Raw genomic sequence first — 23,025 nt, 5'->3', positions numbered from 1 at the left:
CACCTCACCTGCACTAAAGCCACAAGTGCTAGAAAAGCTGGCGATCTGGCAGGCAATGCTACCGACTGCCATCATAGCTGGCTCGGGAAGAGCTATTGCATGAGAGAGGAAAACAGCCAGAGAGGACTCTGGTTCTTTGATTCTACAGATGAAAACACATATCTCAGTTAAAGCTGGTAGCTGACTGATGGGAGGCTTTAAGTTTAAAGGGACAGAGAATCCCATCCAGGAAGCTGGTTGTTGGAGGTCGGGAGCTGGTTGGGTAAGCCACACTTACAGATTTCAGGATCCCCGTGGCATCTTCATGGAGCCATGTAGGGTAGACCACTTCGTCATTCAGTATGGCCTCGAAGAGGTCGTCTTCGTTCTCGGCCTCGAAGGGCGCATGGCCACAGAGCATTTCATAGAGCAGCACGCCCATCGCCCACCAGTCCACGGCGGGCCCGTAGAGCATCTCCTGCAGGATCTGTGCAGAGAGAGGGCAGCATGAGAAGTGCTTCGCATATCTGATTAACAAATGTGTCCTTCATAACAAGGGAAAAGAAAGGGTTAGGAAATATCAAAGTAAAATAACGGAGCTTCCTGTGTTGACATGCATGTTTCATTCTATCTCTAGAGAGGGTGGCCTGTTTTTTCCCTGTGGTCAACTCGGAGGCCACTTCTCATGCACGTGATCAAACATGTGTGACCTGCTTAGGCCAAGGCAATGCATGTGCACATCCAGAACACAGAGGCTTTGGGAACTACAGCTATGTGAAAGGAAGGAGGCTGGGCTCACTCACTCGTATGGGAAAAAGTCAAGAGCTTTGCTTTACTTCTGCTAAATGGGGCTGGGATCAAAGCACTGAGTAGAGGCAAGGAGAAGATACATGGCTGTGAGTGGAGCACCTCTGTCCTTATTCAGGGCTAAAGCCTAGAAGCAACTGCAAAGTTTACCCCAAAAAATCTCGGACTGGAATTCTTATTTAGAGGAACTGAGGACATTTTTAGCCACTGTTCAGCCAATGAGCCTTATAGGAGTCTGGAGGCATCAGCTTTCAATGCCGCCCACAAAGCCGCAGCACACAAAAGCAACCTGTGGCATTTCTCATCAGGCTCCTGTAGAGCCCCGGTACCGAAGCACTCACCTCTGGAGCAATATAGTCGGGCGTGCCGCAGAAGGTTGCCGTGGTGACGCCGTTACAGATCCCCTCCTTGCACATTCCAAAGTCTGCCAGTTTACAGTGACCCTCATGGTCCAACAGCACATTGTCCAGTTTCAGATCCCTGGAAAAAACAAGGACCAGCAGTGGTAGGGCAGCCAGGCCTGAAACCATCCACCTGGAGGAGCTGGCTCAGGGGATGGGTGATGGAGCATGAGCACACACTTCAAAAAAAACAAAACAAAAACAAAACAGACTTCTTTGGGTTATCTCGATAAAAACATTTAGATCGACTCACAAAATTGGCTTCATGGTCCCTATGAATGGGTAACCACATATAAAATGCAGGCTGCCCTTTAGAAACTGAGGGCAGAATGTGACGTTTCCAGGCTTCCCACTTACCTTGTACCCAAAGGACATCCACCCACTCCAACCCTCCGCTCTGGTATCTCTCTGCCCACTGGAGTTCACTCAGTGACCATCCAGGAAGCAAGTGGCCACCGTGTGCCAGAGACTGCGATAGGCATCAAGAGAACAGATGTTCTTTATCCCTAAGAACCTCACTGTGTAATGATGAGACCAATTTTGCTAAACTTTAAGTCCATGAGGAGGCGTCAGGTTGATGTGGCTCACCACTGTGCCTAGCATAGTGCACTCTCTAAAAGGAGAGGGAGAGAGAACCAACTAGTATATAATACAAGTGGCATGATGGACGTCTGAGCCAAGTGCTATGAGAGAAATACAAGACGAAACAATTCCTTCTAGTGGGAGGAGAGAGGGACAATGCCACAGTAGACATAGTCTGCCAGACAGGGAAGGGGTATAAGGTCAGCATGGGCAGGTGGATGGGGCAGGGAGGCAGGCACTGAGGTGTGATGTGTGGGGAGGCTCAGGAGCCTCACGTGGTATAGTGAGGCCGGAGAGACACCCAGGGAACACTGGAGCCATCCAATGCCAGGGATGGAGAGGAAAGTTAGGTCTAGATTACGAAGGCCACACTAAGGAACATGGAGGCCGCGCTAAGGAATTCTGATATTTAGATATTAAGCAAAAGGGATCTACGGAAGCTCTCTGATTAAAGAAGTAACAGATTCCCAGGTGGACAGAAAAGATTAGCGAGAGACGGCTGAGTCAGTTCAGGGAAGAGATGTTAAGACCTGAACTGGGACAGTGACAAATGGACTGGAAACTGAGGGGTCAGTCAGTAGCATTTTCGTGAAAACACAACCAGTATGGCGATTTGACGACCACTTGGAGATGGAAGGGGAGAGGAAGCAGAATTGAGGATTCCTGTGCTTCTCTCTCAGACGCAGGGGTTAGTGGGGGCGTTAATAACCAGGAAAAGGAAAAGCAGGAGTAAAAACAGGGTTTGCTTGGTTGTACCCCAGGTACACAGGAGCCTCAAGAGGCCCAGTGGACTATGCTGAACCCAGGACAAAGGCACGCTGCACCCTTCCCCCAACCTGTAGGAGCAGAATCCACTTCACTTGAGGAAGTGAATTCCCAGCAGCAGAACTGCTTGGTAACGGGCCTCAATGGAGACAGGAACACATCTGGATACTGATCAATGTCTGCCCATCAAAGGCGCACTGTCCTGAAACACCCGGCCCAGCAGGGCCTAGCACCATGCGCATTCAGGCGCCAGGCCGGCTGGAACAGCGTCCCATGCACTGACACAACCGCCAGGCTCACGGGGAGAGGATGAGAGAAGCAGCCTGGCCTATTGGGTGACACCTCTATGCTTTGCTTTTCTAAGGAACAACACACTCAGAGGCAAACCATGCGGCCTTATCTGTGAGGAGGGAGCTGCACAGCCAGGAGAGATGCTGGGTGCCCTCCCTGGAGGCTGGGGGGCTGCCCTGGCCCGGTCTCCGGGGCTGTGCTGTTGGGGTGGGGGTGTCCCTCACTAGAGCATCTTCGGTAGCCACAGCTGACGGTGATTCTGCTTCCCCTCCGAGGTGGGCACTCAGGGTCCTTTCTCCTCTCCCTGCTCCGGTGGTGGTGTGCTTGGCCCCAGGGACAAGGCTGGTCTCTGCAGCCCAGGATCACGTTTCAGCCAGGGGAGGGAGTGATAACAGACCTGACAGGACTCATTTCCACTGTGACCTGGGAGTCTGACCACGCAGGTCTGACAGGGAGAGGTCACTGTAGGACACCCAGAATGAAAACAAAGCCCTGCCTTCCAGGAATGCCTGATAAGGGAGGTGAGAGCAGCAGTTTTCTTGGCACAGGCTAGTGGGAACACAGACCAGAGCTCCTCTCTGCTCTGGGCAGCCGTCTCCCTGGGTGTGAGAGGCGTGAGGAGAAGGTGTGTTGGGTACCCGTGGGTCCACTTCAGAAAAGCAAGCCTTCTCCGCCTCCAAACCAGACCCCGCCCCAGACCGCAAAGCAGCCTCCTGCACCCTTCTGCGAGTAGAATCCTGCTTCCCACACAAGCTTTCCTTCCCCACTGCCCGCCCCTCACCCCTCACCCCCAACCCGAGCAAGACTCATTTAAGTGGAATCACAGGAGCACAGGGTGGGGCTGAGGAGGACTGTGGTCATGTGCGCGGGAGCGAGGCCACTGCCCGGAGCACTGGCCCTCAGGCCTTCAGAAGTGGTTTCAGACTCAAGGCTCTGGCTGTCTGGCTCCTCAAGGACAGAGGGCACATTACAGATGGCTGGATAAGGTTAGTTTGTGGCCCCAGGAGAGGCAAGGCTGTGGGGGATCTGAGCCGGCTATATCAGCACCCTGGTCTAGCCCAGCCGTCCAGGCATGCGCGGACCTGTGCCCAGAGCATTCTGACTCTCTCACTTTGCCAAACAAGGTTACCAAGTTTCTGAGTTCGCCTGAAGCCCTTATGCCTGCTAAGAGCTCGGGAAGGATATTCCCAGGTAATAGAAACAAGTGCTAACAGAAACCCACAATGGTCTAAAAGCTGACCTGCAGTTGCTCAAGCAAGTGTGTGACTAACAGCCCAGGTAAGAGGCTTGATGGCTTATTACTCAGCTGCTGTCATAGGTAGCAGGCATTGTTCCGGGAGAGAAAACTGCTTTGCAATTAGTTTTGTTTGCTGCCCGTCACAATACCTTCTGCACAGAGAAGTCTGCACAGCCTCACTGCTCAAGAGACAGAGCTGAGCAGTACCGGCGATGCAACTCATCCTGGGCACAGGATGCCCGGGGGCACAGAGGCACCACAGTCCTGACTTGTCAGTCTAATTTTAGGCATCCCCAGAACTGTACCAGCCCCGAAGCAAATGCCACTGCTGGTTTCACAGCAGGTGTGATCCAACAGGACAAACTCCTCAAATTAGGATCCCAAGGGGGTTTGATTAAGAACATGATACAATCCCAGGCTTTCAGTTCTACACTCAGTCCTGCTACCTCACACCTCCACTGTGAGGTCTGTCCTGATGTCTCCAGACACTCAACTCTGCCCCGAGAGTGCCCCATTCATGTCTCTAGGTCAGCATACTCTGCAGTACATTTTGCAAGGCTCTGAGCACCCTCTCCCCACTTAGCTGGGGCTGAGCCTATTTCTCCCTAGCTCCAGCTCGGCCTTGCAGTAGGCACTGGCCAATGAGAGAAACATGCGCATTTCAGGGAGCCGCCCTGGCCAACTCAGAGCCTGTCTTATTTTTAGGGAAAGGGAGGAAATTCTATAAACCTCACTGGGACCTTTGCTCCAAGTATTCAACTTATAGAACGCCATGTGCTTTGTCCCTTAGAGATGGATTCCAGAGGGAAAAGAAGAATCCTGAAACATAAGTTCAAATTACTCACTTTAGGGAAGCTGGGGCCAGGGAAACTGCTTCGAGAGAGGCAATTAGAGCCAGAGGACCCCAGTACTAACCCTGACTTGCATTCAGTTGGAAGAGAAGGGCATTGAGAGTATTCGTCAAACAGGTCCAAAGGTTACAGAGCCAAATATAGCCATGCTCAGCTTCTGCTCTAAGGATAAATCATTATCTTCATTAAAAAAAAAAAAAAAAGGCAAGGAAAGTCACCCTATGACTCCTAACTTTGGAATATTCAGAGGTCAGTTTTTGGCTTTGGCGTTCCTCAGCCTCCTATGCCAATATCTAACTGGCAGCCAAACTTAAAAGGCCACACTACAAAGATTACAAGTTCACACGGGGCACAGGCTCAGATCCCCGGATGCCAAATGCACAGTTCCAGGCTCATTCTTCATGAACTCATTGAGCACTCTGTATTTAATAGCTGCTATGCCTTTTGTTGAGCAAGCACAGAAGGGCAGAGGAGCTATTTTATCCTCCCTGGTTGCCTGAAAGGTTCATTGTTGTTGCTGGGTAATCAGGGTTACTTAAAATGCCCAAATGGTTTCAGAGAGGATTCCCAAGTGGGTGAAGACAAAGGGAATTCAGAATCTGTATTTATTTTGTTTCCACTTCGAGCTACTCTAAGAGTCATAAAACAGAATGACACCAGTCTTACTGCTCATATCAATGACTTCCAGAAGAAATAAACGAAACTAAGTTGAGAGCTGGATCCTTGAACAAGAATAAATCCATGAGGCTATTTGGTAACTATTTTAAATGTATTTTTAAAAGTTTTTATCATAGAAAAGCTCAAACATACACAAAAGTATAGAACTCCCACAGTGATCACACAGCCTCAGCAGCTATGAATGCATGCTAATCTTGTTTCAGCTGTACATTTAATCCTTTCCCGAGCCATCTTTTTTCAGATTTTGAAGCAATTTCAAGATATAAAATCAACTCATCTGTAAATGTTTCAATATCTGAACCTAAAAGACAATAATGCTTTAATAATAGTATACAGTCAATATACTATTATAAGTATACTAGAAGCCCGGTGCACAAAATTTGTGCATGGGAGAGTGGGCGGGGGGGGGGCGGTGTGGTGGTGGCCCTCAGCCCGGCCTGCACCCTCTCGCAGTTGGATATCCCTCTCGCAATCCAGGACTGCTGGCTCCAAACTGCTCACCTGCCTGCCTGTCTGATCACCCCTAACTGCTCACCTGCCTGCCTGATCTCCCCTAACCGCCTCTGCCTCAGCCGCACCCCCCCGGCCCCCCCCCCCGCCGGCTTCATCTGGAATGACATCTGAAAAGTCATTTGGCTGTTCGGTCTAATTAGCATATTATGCTTTTATTATTATAGATTGTTTTGGTCTCTTTGCTCATTTGTGCATGTGTATGGATCCAGAGAACCTGAAAAAGTGGGTAATAAGAATAGGGTAATCAGTAATTAAGAGTGACTACTAACAGTAACAGTAACATACAGTGAATGTTACAAATGCTGAGAGCTTTATCCATATTATTTTATTCTTAAAACGACCCAAATAAGGGAATGGCTAAATAAATTATGATAAATCTATGATAGAATTTTATAAAAGCTGCTAAAATTTTAGGGAATAAAGTATAGGGAAATGTTTATGATAGAATTCTTATCTTTTGAAAATTATTTCTTTTCTGATTATAGTTATATTTTCATTGCATAAAGTTCAATCATTCCTAAAAATGTTATGAAGAAAACGATGACAAATTCATAGTCTTCTAAACTTTTCTTCTCAATGCTACACTAACATGATATTATGATATAATTTGCTTTTACCATTTAACAAGTACTTTGGATATATTTCTACACCTTAAAGATTTGCCTCATTCTCTGTAATGATTACATAAAATTCCATTATAAAGAAGTAGTGTAATTTAGGTTGTTCCCAATTTTTTGCAACTTCAAACAATGGATTAGTGAACATTATTTGCACATTGTAGGAGCATTTATTTAGAATAAATTTTTAAATTGGATATGCTATGTCAAGGGTTTAAGTGTTTAAAATGTAAATATATATTGAACAACTACCCTCTAAAAAGTTTGCACCAATTGATACTCCTCCCAATAGTGTATGAGAGTGTCTATTTGGCTTCCTTATTCAGGTTAGCTGTACTCATCCTTATGTCCTTGCCAATCTGCTAGGGGAAAATACCTATTCACATGTTTTACCCATTTTCAATTATCTTTTTTTATTATTTTTAAGAAGCTCATTACATATTATGTTTTTGAAATTAATATTATGGATAGTAGTAATTTGTTATATGGGTTGAGAATATTATTGCCCAGTTTGTTTTTAACGTTTGTTAATAACTTTTATATTTTAATATTCAAATCTATCAGTCTTTCCTATATAGCTTCTGGGTTTCATGACTTAGTTGTAGGCTGACATAATTCTAAGTGTAAAAGCAGGATATGAAATTGTATTTTCAACATTCTGTTTATGTTACAACAGGGGGAAAGAGGAGGGAAAAAGAAGAAATGAGAAAAGATAAAAGAAAAATGTTGAAAGCCTATTTCTAGGTAATATGTTTATGAATAATTTTCCCTTTATTGTATTTTCTAAATTTTTATAGGAATTATGTAATACTTTGATACCAGGAAAAAATCATTAAAAATATATATTTTAGCTTTAAGTCTTTTCTTTGGTTTCTGTACCATTTAAGGCCGTAGTTCCCAAGGAAGATGTTTAGGGGAAATGACTCACTGGTAGGAATGGAAAGGATTTGTTTTGGAACCCAGTCTGCAAAGCCATGTTGCTAAAAATCACCTTATATGCTTAGGGAACCCAAACATTCATGGACTCAGAATTCTGAACCTTTGTCACAAGCTCATTTTTTACCGTATACATAGTTGTCATGATGGCTCTAATCTTTTCAACAGCCCCATGATGTGTCCCTGTAGTTGTAAGCACAGCAAAGGAAACCATCAACAAAATTAAAAGAAAACCTACTGAAAGGAGAAGATATTTACCAATGATACATCTGATAAGGGATTAAATCCAAAATTTATAAAGAATCCAGACAGTCCCACACCAGAAGAACAAATAATTCAATCGAAAAATGGGCAAAGGATCTGAATAGATACTTCTCCAAATAAGACATTCAGATGGCCAAGAGACATATGAAGAGTTGCTCAATATCACTAGTCATCAGAGAAATGCAAATCAAAAAACTATAATGAGATATTACCTCACACATGTCAGAATGGTTATCATCAATAAACCATTAAACAACAAGTGTTGGTGAGGATGTGCAGAAAAGGAACCCTCATACACTATTGTTGGGAATGCAGTTTGGTGCAGACAATGCAGAAAACAGTATGGAGGGGCCTCAAAAGTTAAAAATGGAACTGCCTTATGACCTAGTGATTCCACTTCTGTGAATATATCCCAAGAAAACTGAAACACTAATTCTAATTCAAAAAAATATATGCACCTATGTTCACTGAAACATTATTTACAATAGCCAAGATCTGAAAGTAACTCAAGTGCTTATCAATAGATGATTGGATAAAAAAGCTATGGCAGATTTATATAATGAAATATTAGTTGGACATAAAAAGAATAAACTCTTACCATTTGTGACAGCATTGATAAACCTAGAGAGTATTATGCTAAATGAAATAAGTCAGACAGAGAGAAACAAATACCATTTGATTTCACTTAGATGTGGAGTCTAAAGAACAAAACAAACAACAAAAAAATAGAAACAGATTCATAGATACAGACTGACAGTTGACAGAGTGGAGGGGATTTAGGGGATTGGGTGAAAAAAGTAAAGGGATTGAGAAGTACAGATTGGGAGTTACAGAATATTCACAGAGATGTAAAGTACAGCATAGGGAATGCAGTCAATAATACCATAATAACTATGTATGGCCATAGTGAAATATTGGGGGGACCTCTGTAAAGTACATGATTTTCTAACCACTATGCTGTACATCTGAAACTAATACAGAATACTATTGAATGTAGGCTGCAATAAAAAAAGAAAACCAGCGTGAGGTTCCTGCTGAAAGAAACAACATTCCTAATTATTAAATGAGGTTCCCGTGCCATTTCTTTTCATAAAGTGACATTTGGTCTGGTGTTTGCTAGGCTGAACTATTGAAACATCTGCTTAAGAACTAATATATGAAACATGAATGTTTATCATTATGAAGTTGCACGAAAAGAACTCATTTTCTAATGAATGAAGAAATTAATTAAAATAATTTCCAACCCAGAAAGTGTTACCAAGGCTCCTCTGAGGCTCTTTTCCCCCTACCCTTTCATATTTCTTCCCAACATCTACTTGAGATGGAAAATGATCATAAAAATGACTCTATGCAGGTCTGGCTATTCACTCTATTGAAAACAGGACCAGGGACTCACAAACCAGTCCCCTCTGGCCAGGTGTTGGTCTCTGTCCAGTCTTGGTGTTTGAGGCACTAGGTGTGCAGGTAGCGTGTTTTCTCCTTCACCACTGTGTACACACAGGACCAACCTAACGTGAGCAAAGGGGCTGAGAGATTTCCCCTCGCCTTGTCTTACAGTAGGAAAAAAAATGTCCAAAGAAAACATTCATTGACTCTCTGGACAGATGCAGGGTGCAATGAATATGATTAATGTGCACAGTGTGCAGAACATACATCTCCTTAGGACCATCAAATGAATGAGCCATCAAGCTAACAGTTGAGCCTTCTATATATATTTTTTCATTCCACTCCCCGCAACTCCCGCAGGAGGGCTGAAATTCCCTAGCTGAAGTGGCACAAATTTATTAAGCAGCTCCTTACAGTACTTTTATTTTACGGTTGCCAAGAAAATCTCTCTCGCTGACTCTCCTTGCCAAAATGCTTCCTACGTGATACCTGGCAGCTTGGGCGTGCATCTGCAACTCAGTGAGAGGAGGCAGGAGGCAGGATGGAGGGATTCAGACAAAGACACAAGGAGAAGACAGACCATGGCAGGTAGGGGCCTCCTGACCATTGGGCCCAGCTGCAACAACACAGAAAGAATGCTGGGGCCAATAAGGCATTCAATTTGATAGTCCAGGGGGGATAAGGTAGCCAACAAGCTAAATCTTGTTTAACTCCTCAGCTCCCCCAGTGCAGAGAGCCAAGTGCAGCTGACCCATGGACAACCACCTGCTGGGCCAGCTTTGCTTCTTGGCTGCAGAACTCCAACAAGGCAATGGCAGTTCTCCTATAGCAAGACCCCAAATAGGATTAGAGAGTCATGGGGATTCTAAGAGCCTGCAAGCTAGGGACAGGATAGGTATGGAGGGGGCCCGTACTGGCTGGATGCGTGCAGGGTATTTGCATGAATATGAAGGAAGAAAAGATATCTAAGGAGGAATATTCAGAACATAGTCCCCTCTTAAGTAAGAAGAGTTGAATGACAATTGGGGCAGTGTGGGGTGGGGATGGGCAAAGGTAGATGGATCCTATTAGGTTGACGTTGGACATACTGCGCCAATACCAACAAACAGGTTCTTAGAGTGAAACTATGTTAAATGTTAGAGGGCCCACAGCTCTCTAGGGGTCAACACTAGCCATAGCTGTCACCGTTATTACTGTAAGTAAATGAGTGCTGCAGCTCTTGTCCTCAGAAAGATATACTAGGAAATTGAGAGATCAGTACAAATACACAGACCAACAAGTGAAGGGACAATGAGACATCATACTCTGTCTAGCCATGGCTGGTTCGCTCCCTGGAAGCCCAGGGATCTTCTGACTAGGAGCACCAGATGCTGTCAGCACTTAGGCTGGTTCCCTGAAGACATGCCATTGAGAGGCAATAGTAATGTCCTTGCTTTGCCAGGGTTAGAGCTTCTCTTTGGCTGGGAGAAAACAAAAGTTGTTGCAGCCAATAGCTGTGCAAGCATGTGGTCTTGCATAACATGTGAAAGGGGATGTGGGTACCGCTGGGAAGAGGTGATGAGGAATGCTTTATGACAGGAAGGAGGAGAGATTATAGCATCAACTTCAGGAAGAGATAGGCAGGCTGCTTTTGGCAAATGGCCAAACAAAAACATCTGCCAGCATTAGTAATATTGCATTATGCAATGTTGGAGGGGAAGGGAGAGGAGAGGAGAGGAAGCCTTCTGACTTGATCCAGAATTTTTGGCCATATCAGCAGGTCTCATCTGGTTACAGGCTATCCCCATCAGAGATTAAACCAGAACCATGTAAACAGGAGTCTGAAAAACGCAAGAGGATACTTGTAGTCGGAACCACTCCAAGGCCCTTGGAGTTACACACCTCACATTTTAGTTCTGGATTATAGTGGGTTTTGCTTTGTTCCCTAATAGTATTTAGCTGAAAAAAGCTTGCTTTCCCCAAACAGATTACAAGCTCCAACATAGGCCTAGCATATTATGTAGTCATTTCCAGAGTACTGATCAAGGCTGGACATATGACAGCAACAAACATCTGAGTCCCTTTCCATGGAACTCAACTGATTTCCTCCTAATGCAGAGAGCATATCATAGCAAAATGTGCAAATGACATAAAATTTTCCCTAAGAAATTCCCTTTGGGAGAACTCACTGCTACTTCCTGAGCACCCTCCATTCTGTCCTAGCACTGGGTTTTACAACCAAAAAGCCCAGATTTCCTGACAGCCATTTAGCTGTTCATTTTTAAAATATTTAAGTATTTATTTATTTTTTAAAAAATATGTTGCTATTGAATATTAGAGAGAGAGGAAATGAGAAGGATAGCGGGATAGAAACACTGATGAGAGAGAAACATCATTTATTGGCTGCCTCCTGAACACCCACCACCAGGGATCAAGCCTGCAACCCAGGCCCAGATCGGGAATCAAACTGGTGACCTCTTGGTTCATGGGTCAATGCTCAACCACTGAGCCTCAACCACTGAGCCACACCTGTGGGGCACTAAAATATTTAAGTATTTAGATGTGGAGATATTGTCTAAAGACTTTCCAACTTTATGTAGTCATACTCTTCTTAATAAAGGCAATTTATTAAACAAATAAGAGTTATCATAACTTTCTAAAATCTTTAAAAGTCAACAGAATTCACAAATCGGGGGTGAGGGGATTTTTTTTTTTTTTTTTTTTTTAGCTTATGTGTCTTATTTTTAGTTTAGGAAGTATCAGCAAACTTGAAAGCAAAAGTAGCTGATGAACAAGCACATCTATTGAGAAGAGACTGTCGTTCTTTTTGCATCAAATGCTACAGAAATCTTATTATTTCCTCATCAACAAAAAACTGATAGAACTGCATGGCCAAGTGCTTAAGATTTTTAGAAGAATCAGCCCGGTCAGCATGGCTCAGTGGTTGAGCGTTGACCTATGAAGGAGGTCATGGTTTGATTCCTGATCAGAGCACATGCCCGGGTTGTGGGCTCGATCCCCAGTGTGGAGTGTGCAGAAAGCACCTGACCACTGATTCTCTCTCATCATTGATGTTCCTATCTCTCTCTCCCTCTCTAAAATCGATAAAAATATATTTAGGAAAAAAAAAAGTTGATAGAGAATATACAAACTTTGGAAATTCTAAATAAGTATCATAAGCTTTTGAGTTTGGGGTAGGTAGGTCCATTATATTATGAAGTGACACGTCCAGTTATAAACTGCTCTATGGGAAATGGGGCAAGGAGCCAAAGAGGGTTGGTCATACAGGGCCATGACCTTACACCAGCATTAAGTGCAATGTCTCCAGAACTGGTTACGCTCCATCAGCCACAACATCATTGTCTCCTTCCTTTATATTTGCTAAGACCAAGTGCTGAAGCATTAAGATATAGGAATTAAAAGCTATCAATTGCGGTCCGTCCAGTTCCATCTTGGTCTGTCAGGGCCCAGGCAGCTCACCACAGTGACTTGTTCTTTTAGGCAGAATAAGCTGAAGGGGGATGGGAGCAGCCCCTGGACCCTACTGCTGTCTAACACCCTGGTGGCTGGAGAAATTTCTTTCCATTCTGGAGAGCTGAAATTCTCCAGAAATAAAACACAGAATTCCTGAGAAGTGGCGTGGTATCTGTACCCCGCAATGCATCCAAATACAGCTCAACCGGAACAGCCGGTCCTCGTTCCTACCCCCTCCTGCCTAACTATTTAGGGCACAGACCCAGGAGTGGATATCAGTCTGGAACACTCAGGGGTGTGATAAAATCCAGATCCTGCGAGGCCACTTTGGGGAGACGTTGTTTCTAATTTTTCACCGTTATGAACAACACTATGATAAATGAAGGTGTTTTTTCAACATGGCCAAACCTATTAATATTTTTTATCACAAATAAGCAGTCAAGTCCAGGTCCATGCTTACATTTGAGCATTGCTATCTCTGCCACTGCCCGGGTGTTCACCTCCCTTTATCACACGTGTATTCAAAGGAAGGGCCCAAAGGGAGTGTCATTTCCAAAATCTTGGCTTGGGCTGCTGTTCCTTTATGATTTGTATTTTTCCAAATAAAATGTGATCTCCATGAAGAGAGGTGCTTCACTGTTTTCATTTTTATCTTTTTATATTTGTGGCTTCCCTTGGGTGTCTAACACAGTGCTTTGCACATAGTAGGCCCTAATAAATGGCTGTTAATCTGAGCAGCAAGCCTTCTCTCTGCCATTTGGCATTGGTTTGGTCCTGAGACCCCTGTGAGGCTGGATTAGGGAAGACATGGGGGACTCTTAGGAAGTGGGGGGGGGGGGGTTCCGGTTTGTTCTGGGACCCTGGCTCCCCTCTGGCACCTCTGGAACCAACATGAAGCTGGCGTTGTCTGCTGGGATCTTGTCTTGGGGATGACCTAGCATCAAGGCAGCATCCCAGGAAACTGTGGCTCTGAACTCTCTCAGGTCCATGCCACTCCAGCCATTAATCCTTCAGTGCCAATCTAGAACCAAACCCATTCCGAGAGATACCAGAAAGGAAAACTTGCCCTGCCTGCTGACTGCCTGTTCATGTCTGGCTTGGGGGTGAGAGCAACCTTTGTTCCCATAAAAGAAGAATATGAAAAATTCAGTCAACTGCCCAAACAGGATTTACACGAATTTCACTGGCCACTACAGGGCACAGTGAACCTTGGAGCGGCTTCTGTCGTTAAGACAGTGACTGTGAGCAGAGAGCACAGGGGTCGGACAGGCTGGCCGAGAGCAGCTGGGCAGTGGGGGTGGCAGACTACAGTGTGCAGGCTGGAATCTCAGTGCATCCGGAACCTTATGATGGATGCACAGGCAGCACAGGGGGTGAGGTGGACAAGCTGGAATACTGAATTTTGTCTGGTGCACCATCTGGTCAGTGAGTCAAGAATGCTTGTCTGGAGCTGGAAAGCAGAGCTTCTACCCTCAGTCCTGCTGCCTTGCCGGGCCTGTTTCCTCCTCTGTAAAAGGATGGGGCTGGATGATACCCCTTCCCCACTTCCCTGTCCAGTCACTCACTGAGACCTGACAACTGCTTCTCCTGGTTGCATTAAGTATCAGACACCTTCTTCCCACCACAAGGCCCTGGCCTCCACTCAGCCCCATCCAAACCCAGCCGAATCACTGCATTTCCTGACGCGTCTCTCTGTCTTTTTACTCTCCATGCTGGATCAGTTGTCTTTCTGAAATTTGATTCTTGAATGTTTGAACCATTATGAGGCCCCTTCTGGCTTTAGCACCTGTGATGCTCTACTAGGCGTTCTCTGGCTGCCCCTCCAGCCTTATTGCCTCCCGCACTGTTCTCCACCAGCTTCAGGTTCCCGAAGGAGCACCGTGCCCTCTCGTTGACCTCTCTGCCGTCATGTATGCCCTCCTGTGCCTAAAGCAGTGCTGCTCAGAGTGTGGTCCTTGGGCTGGTCCCTGCAAACTGCTACTTGTCTGCAAGGAAGTAGGTAGAAATGAATGAATGAAGCAAGTAGCAATAAAGTAGAAACATTGATAGTAAGCGTTTAGAAACTTTTATAACTACCAGACAGTAATTTTATGTCTGTTGAAACTAATAAAAATGTGGGCTTTTATGTCTTTTAAATTTTTGATTATTCTAGTAACTTACTTTTATTATATCTTATAAAGGTATTGGTCCTAATGGATTGAAAAAGGAAAAACCCGCTGGTTTACCACCACATATAGTTTGAGGAGCTCTGGCCAGCACCTTCTTTCCTTCCTGTCTCCCGGGCTGCCAATTCCAGTCTCGCCAAAGTCTCTGTCTCAGAAACCTTCTGTATCCCTTCCTAGGCCAAGCCTGGTATCGCTCCTCCATGCCCTGGTGGTGTTCGGTGCGTACTTCTAAGTATAGTGTTTATTGCACTAACCGTGATTGTTGGTTTCCCTGCAGGCCTTTCCCATGCTTATGTCAGCTCTCAACCTCAGAACAAGGTGCCTGACACAGGTCTGAGTGGGCACTCAAGCGCTGGTTGGAGTGAACAGGCCCCCCTCGGTTTCTTACCCTAAACTCCAGCTGCGTTCCCCTGAGTGTAAAGTCCTTCTGGGCTCTCCCTCCAACACTACTTGGTGCTCTGTACATGACACTACTGAGAAAAGGAGGAAGAAATGGTAGCACTTCTTTCTGTATCTGCGGGTGAATTCTTTACGTCACCCATCCAGTCACACTCTTCCTTCTCCCGCTCTCACTCTAGTCCTAAAGCTAACAGATAAGAAAGCTGGGCTTGTAGGTGCAACCACCAGTGACCACTGCATGTGCCTGGTGATTAAGCATCTTTACAACAGTGTGGCGTTATAACCAGACAAGACAAATCACCCCTGTGCATCTTGCATGCCATGGAAAGGTCAGTCCAGGAAACAGAGACATGAGATCGCTGCAGTCCTTGATTAAGCTGAAAAGCTCATTTGATTAAAAAAAAAAGAAGCCATTTAATGGAAAAAGCCCCAGCCAGAAGAGATGGAATATTACATAAGAAATAACTTAAAAGCTCAGAAAATCCTTGACGCCCAAACTAAAGCACAGGATTCCCATCATGAGAAACTAATTTCCTTTGGAAAGTTGATGAAGCAAACTTTTCACTGGGAAATGGTCGGTTCCCTGCGTCTTATGGAGAAGGCAGTTTGTGAGCACATTTCCTGCATCTCAGCCTCTTGGGTTCTAACCCCACAGATTTTCCTTCTGAAGTCATGGAAAAATCCTCTCTGCTTCAGAGTCCTTTCCTTAAAGAGGGCTGACGTGATCACCTGCCCATCACAGGGTGCAGAGCATGAAATCACCCCGAAGCTGTCTGAGGGCATGGCACCCCGAGCCAGGGAGTCTCGGCTGACTTGCAGGTAGGAAAAAACAAGTACGCCCAAGCCAGGACAAGTGATCTTTTCCCCATTGGAAAAGGAGACTGTCTTCCTTATTCAAATTAAGCAGCAGAGAGTCCGCTGACAAAAAAGTCACCAAAATTTCAGATCTAAAATAAGTGAATTACTCTGAAAACAGAACACTTGGAGCAATCTAGGCCATGTACAAGCAATCGGGTCCCACCCACTGAGAGAACCCCTGCGTTCCCTCGGAGCTTTATGGCTGTTTCAATATGTCATCTGCCTGTCGAGAGCCTGGATCCCTTTGACCAATGCATGAACTGGAATTTTTGATCTGAGTTATGTGCCGAATTCCTGGGCAGGACGGTGGTGCTCTATCCTCCTGTAAATTTCCACTGATGCAAACGAGGCCACAAGTGCCAGGAGGCATCAGTGACAGGTCTGTGTGGGTGGAGAATCACGGGCCAGGCAGGGCACATGCTTCCTCTTCTGCAAGAAACATTTATACCATCCTGTTGGTACATGTGGGGGGGGGGGGCGGGGGCTGGGGGATTTGTAGTTTGTGCCACACAGGAGCCAGGACAGCCTCCGAGCCACTGTGTTGGGACGCTTTTACTTTCTTGTGTGCCTCAGGCGGCAAGAGGCTCCCTCCACCATGCCAGGTCCTTGGAGATCAGCACTCAGCGCCATCCGAGAGGTTCTGCCTGCTCTGGGGTTGGACATTGTCCCAGCTACTCCTGACGCCTGGCCGGCCGGAGCCGAATGTGACAGGAGCGAGTGGCCTGAGGGAGCACCCTTCCCTATGGACAGTGAACACGACCTGCTGTCCTGGGCACCCACGGGGCAGGCTCTGGAGCGGGCATTCCGGAGGAGGCAGCTACCCGCCTGGATGATGCTCACCTGCCCGGCACGGGCTCTCGAGAACAGGCTTGATCATTCTACACCCTAACCAAATGCAGACAGTTAACTGTACCAACTGCTGAGACCAAGAAAAGCCCATAGAAATGCAAAGGGAGAGAACTGACGGATATTATTAGCAGCTGCTCTGACTCATTAAACCAAAGATGACAGTTCACCGAGTGGTGACTCTGTTTTCAGGTAAATTCCAAGGCAACGAAGCACAACCCTACTTAAGTCTCTAACCACTGCTAAGTGTCTCCTTTGAGGGCTCCACCCCCTCCACCCTCCCTCAAGGGGGAAGCAGTTCCCCAAGGTGCTGCTCCAGCCCTTGCCTAGGCTTATTTCCAGCACTGCTGCTAGACCATATGGCGCCTTTGTGCAAATTAGAAAAAGGCTCCCCTTTCTGAAGACATGTGATCACCAACCCCTAGAAAGATTCCTAGTCTTCAGACAAGTCTTCAGACAAGTCTCCAGTGGCTCCGATGGAGTGGCCCTCCCTGGAGTTGCTCAGTGCACTGGCTGCCCAGCTGTGAGTGGCTCTGCATGGCTCTCTACCTGTGCAGTTCAATGCCATGGATTCAAATATTACCCTAGCCCAGGGATGGCGAACCTTTTGAGCTCGGCATGTCAGCATTTTGAAAAACCCTAACTTAACTCTGGTGCCGTGTCACATATAGAAATTTTTTGATATTTGCAACCATAGTAAGACAAAGATATACATTTTTGATATTTATTTTAAATATTTAAATGCCTTTTAACAAAGAAAAATCAACCAAAAAAATGAGTTTGCGTGTCACCTCTGACACGCGTGTCATAGGTTCGCCATCACTGCCCTAGCCAGTGGTTGGCAAACTGCGGCTCACGAGCCACGTGAGGCTCTTTGGCCCCTTGAGTGTGGCTCTTCCACAAAATACCAACTTCTGCGCATGGGCCACGAAGTTTCAATCGCACTGTACGTGCACACCCGCACGTGGTATTTTGTGGTATTTTGTGGAAGAGCCACACTCAAGGGGCCAAAGAGCCGCATGTGGCTCGAGAGCCGCAGTTTGCTGACCATTGCCCTAGACAGATGAGCCCCAAATCCAAACCTGCACCCTGACACCCCTCTCCAGAGATCCAGACCTGCATGAGAAGTTAGAAATGAACTGCTTTGGGGGCACAGCTATGAGGGGCGTTTTAACCCTTCAAACACAAAAGGATGAACACTGGACTTTATCCAGCCGTTGTCGTCCCTCAGTGCAAAGCTTCAGCATTCTCCAGTGAGAATCTTGGAGTCACTTTTCATGCCTACGCCTTGGTCCTCATATCCATTGCGCAGTCCTCCCAGCTTTTCCTCCACTGGGTCACCCCCATTCCTCTTCTCGGCCTTTCCACTGTCACTGGCTTGCTTCAAACTGTGGCTCTATTTTGCTTGATTTATGTTAAGGCCTCCCACCCCAACTCCAGGCTTCTGGGCTCCTTGGCACTCTATTTAACACATTACATTTACTTCCGCTTAGTCTTTCTCAAAAACCTTTGATGGCTTCTATTGACAGGCAAATAAAGCCAAATTTCCTAGGCAGGCATTCAAAGCCAACCACTTCTCACATCACCATATTGTAACTGACACTCCCTCCTCCCCCCAGTCACACCGAGTCCTCGAGATTCCTAAGCATGGGAAGCTATCTGGCCTCTATGCCACCGTCCCTGTGGTTCCATCTACTTGGCATGTATTTTCCTATACTGCCATTAACTGACAACCTGCGACGCAAATGCCACCTCTTCTCCGTCAGAATTAAGAGCTTCCTGTGGCTTCACTGCACTCTTTACATTTGCCTTTGGGCACTTATGGTACCATGTTTTTGTTTGAGCCTGGATTGAGCCTGCAACCAGGGTGACCTTGACAGGAAATGAACTCAAGACCCTTCAGTCAGAGGGCTGACACTTGATCCACTGAGCTGGACTGGCTAGGGCTGGTACCATGTTTTAAATTGTCAATTTGTGGATGTGTTCGGAGCCCCCAACAGACTAAAACACTGAGGGCAAGGTACCTATTTTATTTATCTTTTGGTCTTCAGAGGCAAACCCAGTACAAAGCGGATGCTGGGGCATGTTGAATGAGTAACTGAATGGTGGAGAAGTCCCCTTCATGGTCAAAGCAAGCCCATGGACGACTTAACTGTAACGATGGTCTATTCTGAGCCTGCGTGCTTCAAAGCACCGGCCACACAGGGCAAATGAGTGCACTGCAGCATGTCAGGCAGGGGTGAAGGGCACTTTCCAAACCAAAAAGTCCATTTTAAACAAACACACATTCATGCCATAACTCACAACTCGCATCAGATGCAATTCCTGGAAACCGCGACTCCGGCAGGAGGCTTGGCAGGATTCAGGGCCTCTTCCCGGAGTCCCCTTCTGCCCCCGCCCAGCCGCACCACCCGTGCTAGTAATGCATGAACGTTACTCGGGATAATGTTCGCCTTGGGAAGGTGAGAACCTGGATGGGAAGGAAGCGACACGATAAGATGCTAACGAGCAGTGAGATGCTCGTCAGTAGCACTGTCTTGAGACTATAGGCTCTGCCTGGGTGAAACCATGTCCTCAGCTCTACTCCTCAAGAACATTAACAGAGATGAGGAATCCAGCAACGAAAGACCATTTACAATGCTGGGCCTCATCGGGAACACAGCTCAACCACCTGGCCTGCTTTTTCCTCCTGCTTTCATGTCATGCTGGGATATCCACACACACACTTATCTGAGACCCGATTCCCCAGTTTCTGGGAAGAAATGACTGGGAGGCCAAATCTTCCAGGATGAGCCTGGGAGGGGCGGACTGACTTTGCCTTTCTGACCCCGTGGAAAATGTGGCTGTCTGCACACCGCTGCTCTTTCTATAGCCTCCTCCTGCCGGAGCCCGGCTGGCACAAGGCGAAGGGCAGAGCTCTCAAATCCAGCTGATGAAACAGTTCCCTGACCATCGAGGCTTCTGTTTCCCTTTCATTGTCACTTGGGTGGCCTTGCTAACATGCACCCAGCTACCTTCTATCCTCGTGCCTACATGGAAAAAAGTCCTCGATTGCTACATGAAGAACGAAACTCCGACCTCTGTACTGCCTCGATCCTCAGACTGTGCCTGCACCCTCCCTCCAGTGCTTTCCTCTAAGGCAAGCGCCTTAAAACTGTGACCCCCCCCCCCAAAAAAAAAACAAACTTGCCAGCTGTCAGAACACTCGTTTTTATCACATCAGATCTCATCAACATTGTGATATATGTAGTTCCTTGGAATCAAAGAAATAGTGTAGTTATTAGTACGCAGTCCCTTTGTCAATGGCTGTTAAAGGCTGGGGACTAAAGGGAACAGGAAAATGTAAGGCTTAAGGGTATAGACTCACCTTCAAAGGAAAGCGAGTCTACATGATTCCACCTGGAGACACCAATGTCTTAAAAGCCGTTTCGTGGAAGGCCACTGCCTGCGGGAACTCTCCTACTATTAGGACCAAACTGTTTCACTACACGTCTGTTCAGGAAGAGTCGTTGCGTGGCCAAAGGGAAGCTGAGGCGGTCAGGATCCCCTTTCTAGGGTTTTTTCCTTTCTCTCTCAGCCTCAGGCCTGGGAGCCACAGGGCAGGTGACTGGTGGCCCTGCCCATCCTTCCTGGAGGACATTAGCTGCTTCTCTAGAGACTCACTCTTGGCACTGATGTTAACCTTTTGGGAGGGTGGCAGGAGTGGGCATCGGCTGAAGGACAAAGGAAGAGGAGCTTTGCAGAGAGAGCCCCCTAAGAACCCAGGAGGGGGTGGGACTTGGCTTGGAAGGGTGGGTGCCTCATGCTCTGCTGGAAGCAGCCTGCATCCCTGGGCTGGCATGGTCCGGAACAGCACTGACCCCACCCCTCCCACTGGGGCTGGGACTCTGCCAGGGCCTGCTGATTTGAGGCCTGAGGCCATGGTGTGGTGAGATTCCTCCTGCTGACTCACAGGAGCACCACAGCAGAGTGGAGACATTCCAGGCTGAAGACTAAGCGCCTGATATTTCTCTGAGCACTCAGACTTTCCAGTGGCTTTCCTTGAGCACGGTCTTTCTGTCGTCCCAACGGCACAGGGATGGCTCAATATTTCCAAAGTGAGGTGGAAAAGCTCATCGTGGTTATAGAATTCTAACGCTGTCCTCCTTTTCTCCGAGAGATCCACTTGGGGACCCACTGAAATGGAAGGCTGACCAGGCCCGGTGGGCATCGATTTGGAGCTAAAAGTCACCTAGAGGCCTCGGAGGCCGTGAATGAGTGCTCAGGGCCAAATGGAGTGGGACACTCCTGCTGGTCTGGCCTTGGGCTCCTGGTCTTTCTTTTTTACATGAACTTTAGCTGTAGAAACATATGAGTTCTATTTGGTTAGAACTGGGTGATGGGAGTGTCTCCATTGGTTCCCCTTTCTGAAGGTATTTAAGTTTGAGACCCCAAGTAAAATACTTTAGATTTTCAACAATGAAAGAAGTAGCTCTCATGCTCGCCTTCCATCCCTCCTTCCCTTTCTTTAGAACTATGGAGTAAAACTAAAAATAAAAACCACACACACACACACACACACACACACACACACACACCTCACTTATTGCCTTCCATGTAATTTTCACAACTGGTAATTACTTTGACTTCTTTATATGTTACACTCAGGTACATGCATCCTATAGGCCTCACTATGAGATCCCCAGGCACAAAGTAGGTCTCAGGGTGAATATTTGTTGCATGAGTAAATGAATAAGTGGACGCATGATTACATAGATGCATGTGACACATTTAGATCTCATGTAAATATTACATGAGATATAAAGGAGATAGTGCCTGGGACTCAAGGAAAGGCAATTTCCCCCAATCTGTCTGAAACTAAGACCATGACCAATGCTGAAGAAAACCATTAAAAAATGGTAAATAACTAAATTCTTAAGCCATGGACTAAAGGAGAAAAGTCCATGAAAGGAAAATGCTTGGAGACTTCCCCTGCTACTGCAAGGGGACCCTCTCAATTTGTAGAAATATATTTTTTCCTTGGGTTCTGCCATCTCACAGGGAAAGAAAAAGTTGTAGCACGTAGCCACCTCTTCGTAGGGTGACTGCACAATGTACTGTCCAAAGTGGGGCTCTGTGCCGGGAGGGGATGGTAGGCAGGGGGATCAGGAACAACCGGGACTTCCCTGCGGACACTCTCTTGAATTTCCTCTTTGGTTGAAAGTGCATGTTCTTTATTGACTCCTCATCTTGAACTCTTTGGTGAGTGTTTATCTGGAGAATTAATTCTTAGAAAGTACAGTACCTTGAGCGCCTCTGCTAAGCTGCTGGTTCTCCAGTTAACCCGCTACACACATGTGACTCAGGCCAGGCTCCCTGGGTCCTGTCTCAAGTGAGACACTGTGAAAGTGCTCCACAAGGGGAGCCTCCACGCTCCCTCTTTCTTTTGGTGAAAACAGAAGATAAGACTGTCCTGCAGCCCGGCCAGCATGGCTCAGGGGTTGAGTGTCAACCTATGAACCAGGAGGTCATGGTTCAATTCCCGGTCATGGGCTCCATCCCCAGTGTGAGCTGTGCAGGAGGCAGCCGATCAATGATTCTCTCTCATCACTGATGTTTCTCTCTCTCTCTCTCCCCCTCCCTCCCTCTCCCTGCCTCTCTGAAATCAATAAAAAAATATATATTAAAATAAATAAATAAATAAATAAAAACTATCCTGCAGCCGCAGTGAATCAATCAGAGCGCATCGCCCCTCAGACGGACATCAGAGGGAGAGCGCTTTTTCACGTCACTCCCTTGGGTCGTGTGTCCACAGCACAGAGATGAAACAGCCTGCCTGGCCATAAAGATTTCAGTTTTCCCGTTCTCGTTGCCAAAGCCGAAATGCCAAGCAGTGCTGGGAACTGTGATTACACACACTTCATATTTTACATTCTGAAAACCCCCAGGAATACGCGCCCAAGAACAGAGTCCCAGTTCTTAAGCAGCAGCCGCACAGACACTGCCCTCAAGCTGCGC

General features: G+C 46.5%; 1 protein-coding gene across 1 annotated transcript in view; it reads right to left on the bottom strand.

Annotated features, from left to right (window-relative positions):
• PRKCH (protein kinase C eta) overlaps positions 1–23,025 on the bottom strand; it is a 225,712-nt gene that overhangs the window by 19,949 nt on the left and 182,738 nt on the right. Inside the window, exons 11-12 of the mRNA XM_036309254.1 lie at positions 1,128–1,266; positions 278–466 (exon numbers count right to left, since the gene is read on the bottom strand). Coding sequence (XP_036165147.1) covers positions 278–466; positions 1,128–1,266 — 328 coding nt within the window. The remainder of the gene's footprint in view (positions 1–277; positions 467–1,127; positions 1,267–23,025) is intronic.

This window comes from Myotis myotis, unplaced genomic scaffold (assembly GCF_014108235.1).
Source record: "Myotis myotis isolate mMyoMyo1 unplaced genomic scaffold, mMyoMyo1.p scaffold_m19_p_1, whole genome shotgun sequence".
NCBI lineage: Eukaryota > Metazoa > Chordata > Mammalia > Chiroptera > Vespertilionidae > Myotis > Myotis myotis.
This window is presented reverse-complemented; position numbering and strand designations above follow the sequence as displayed.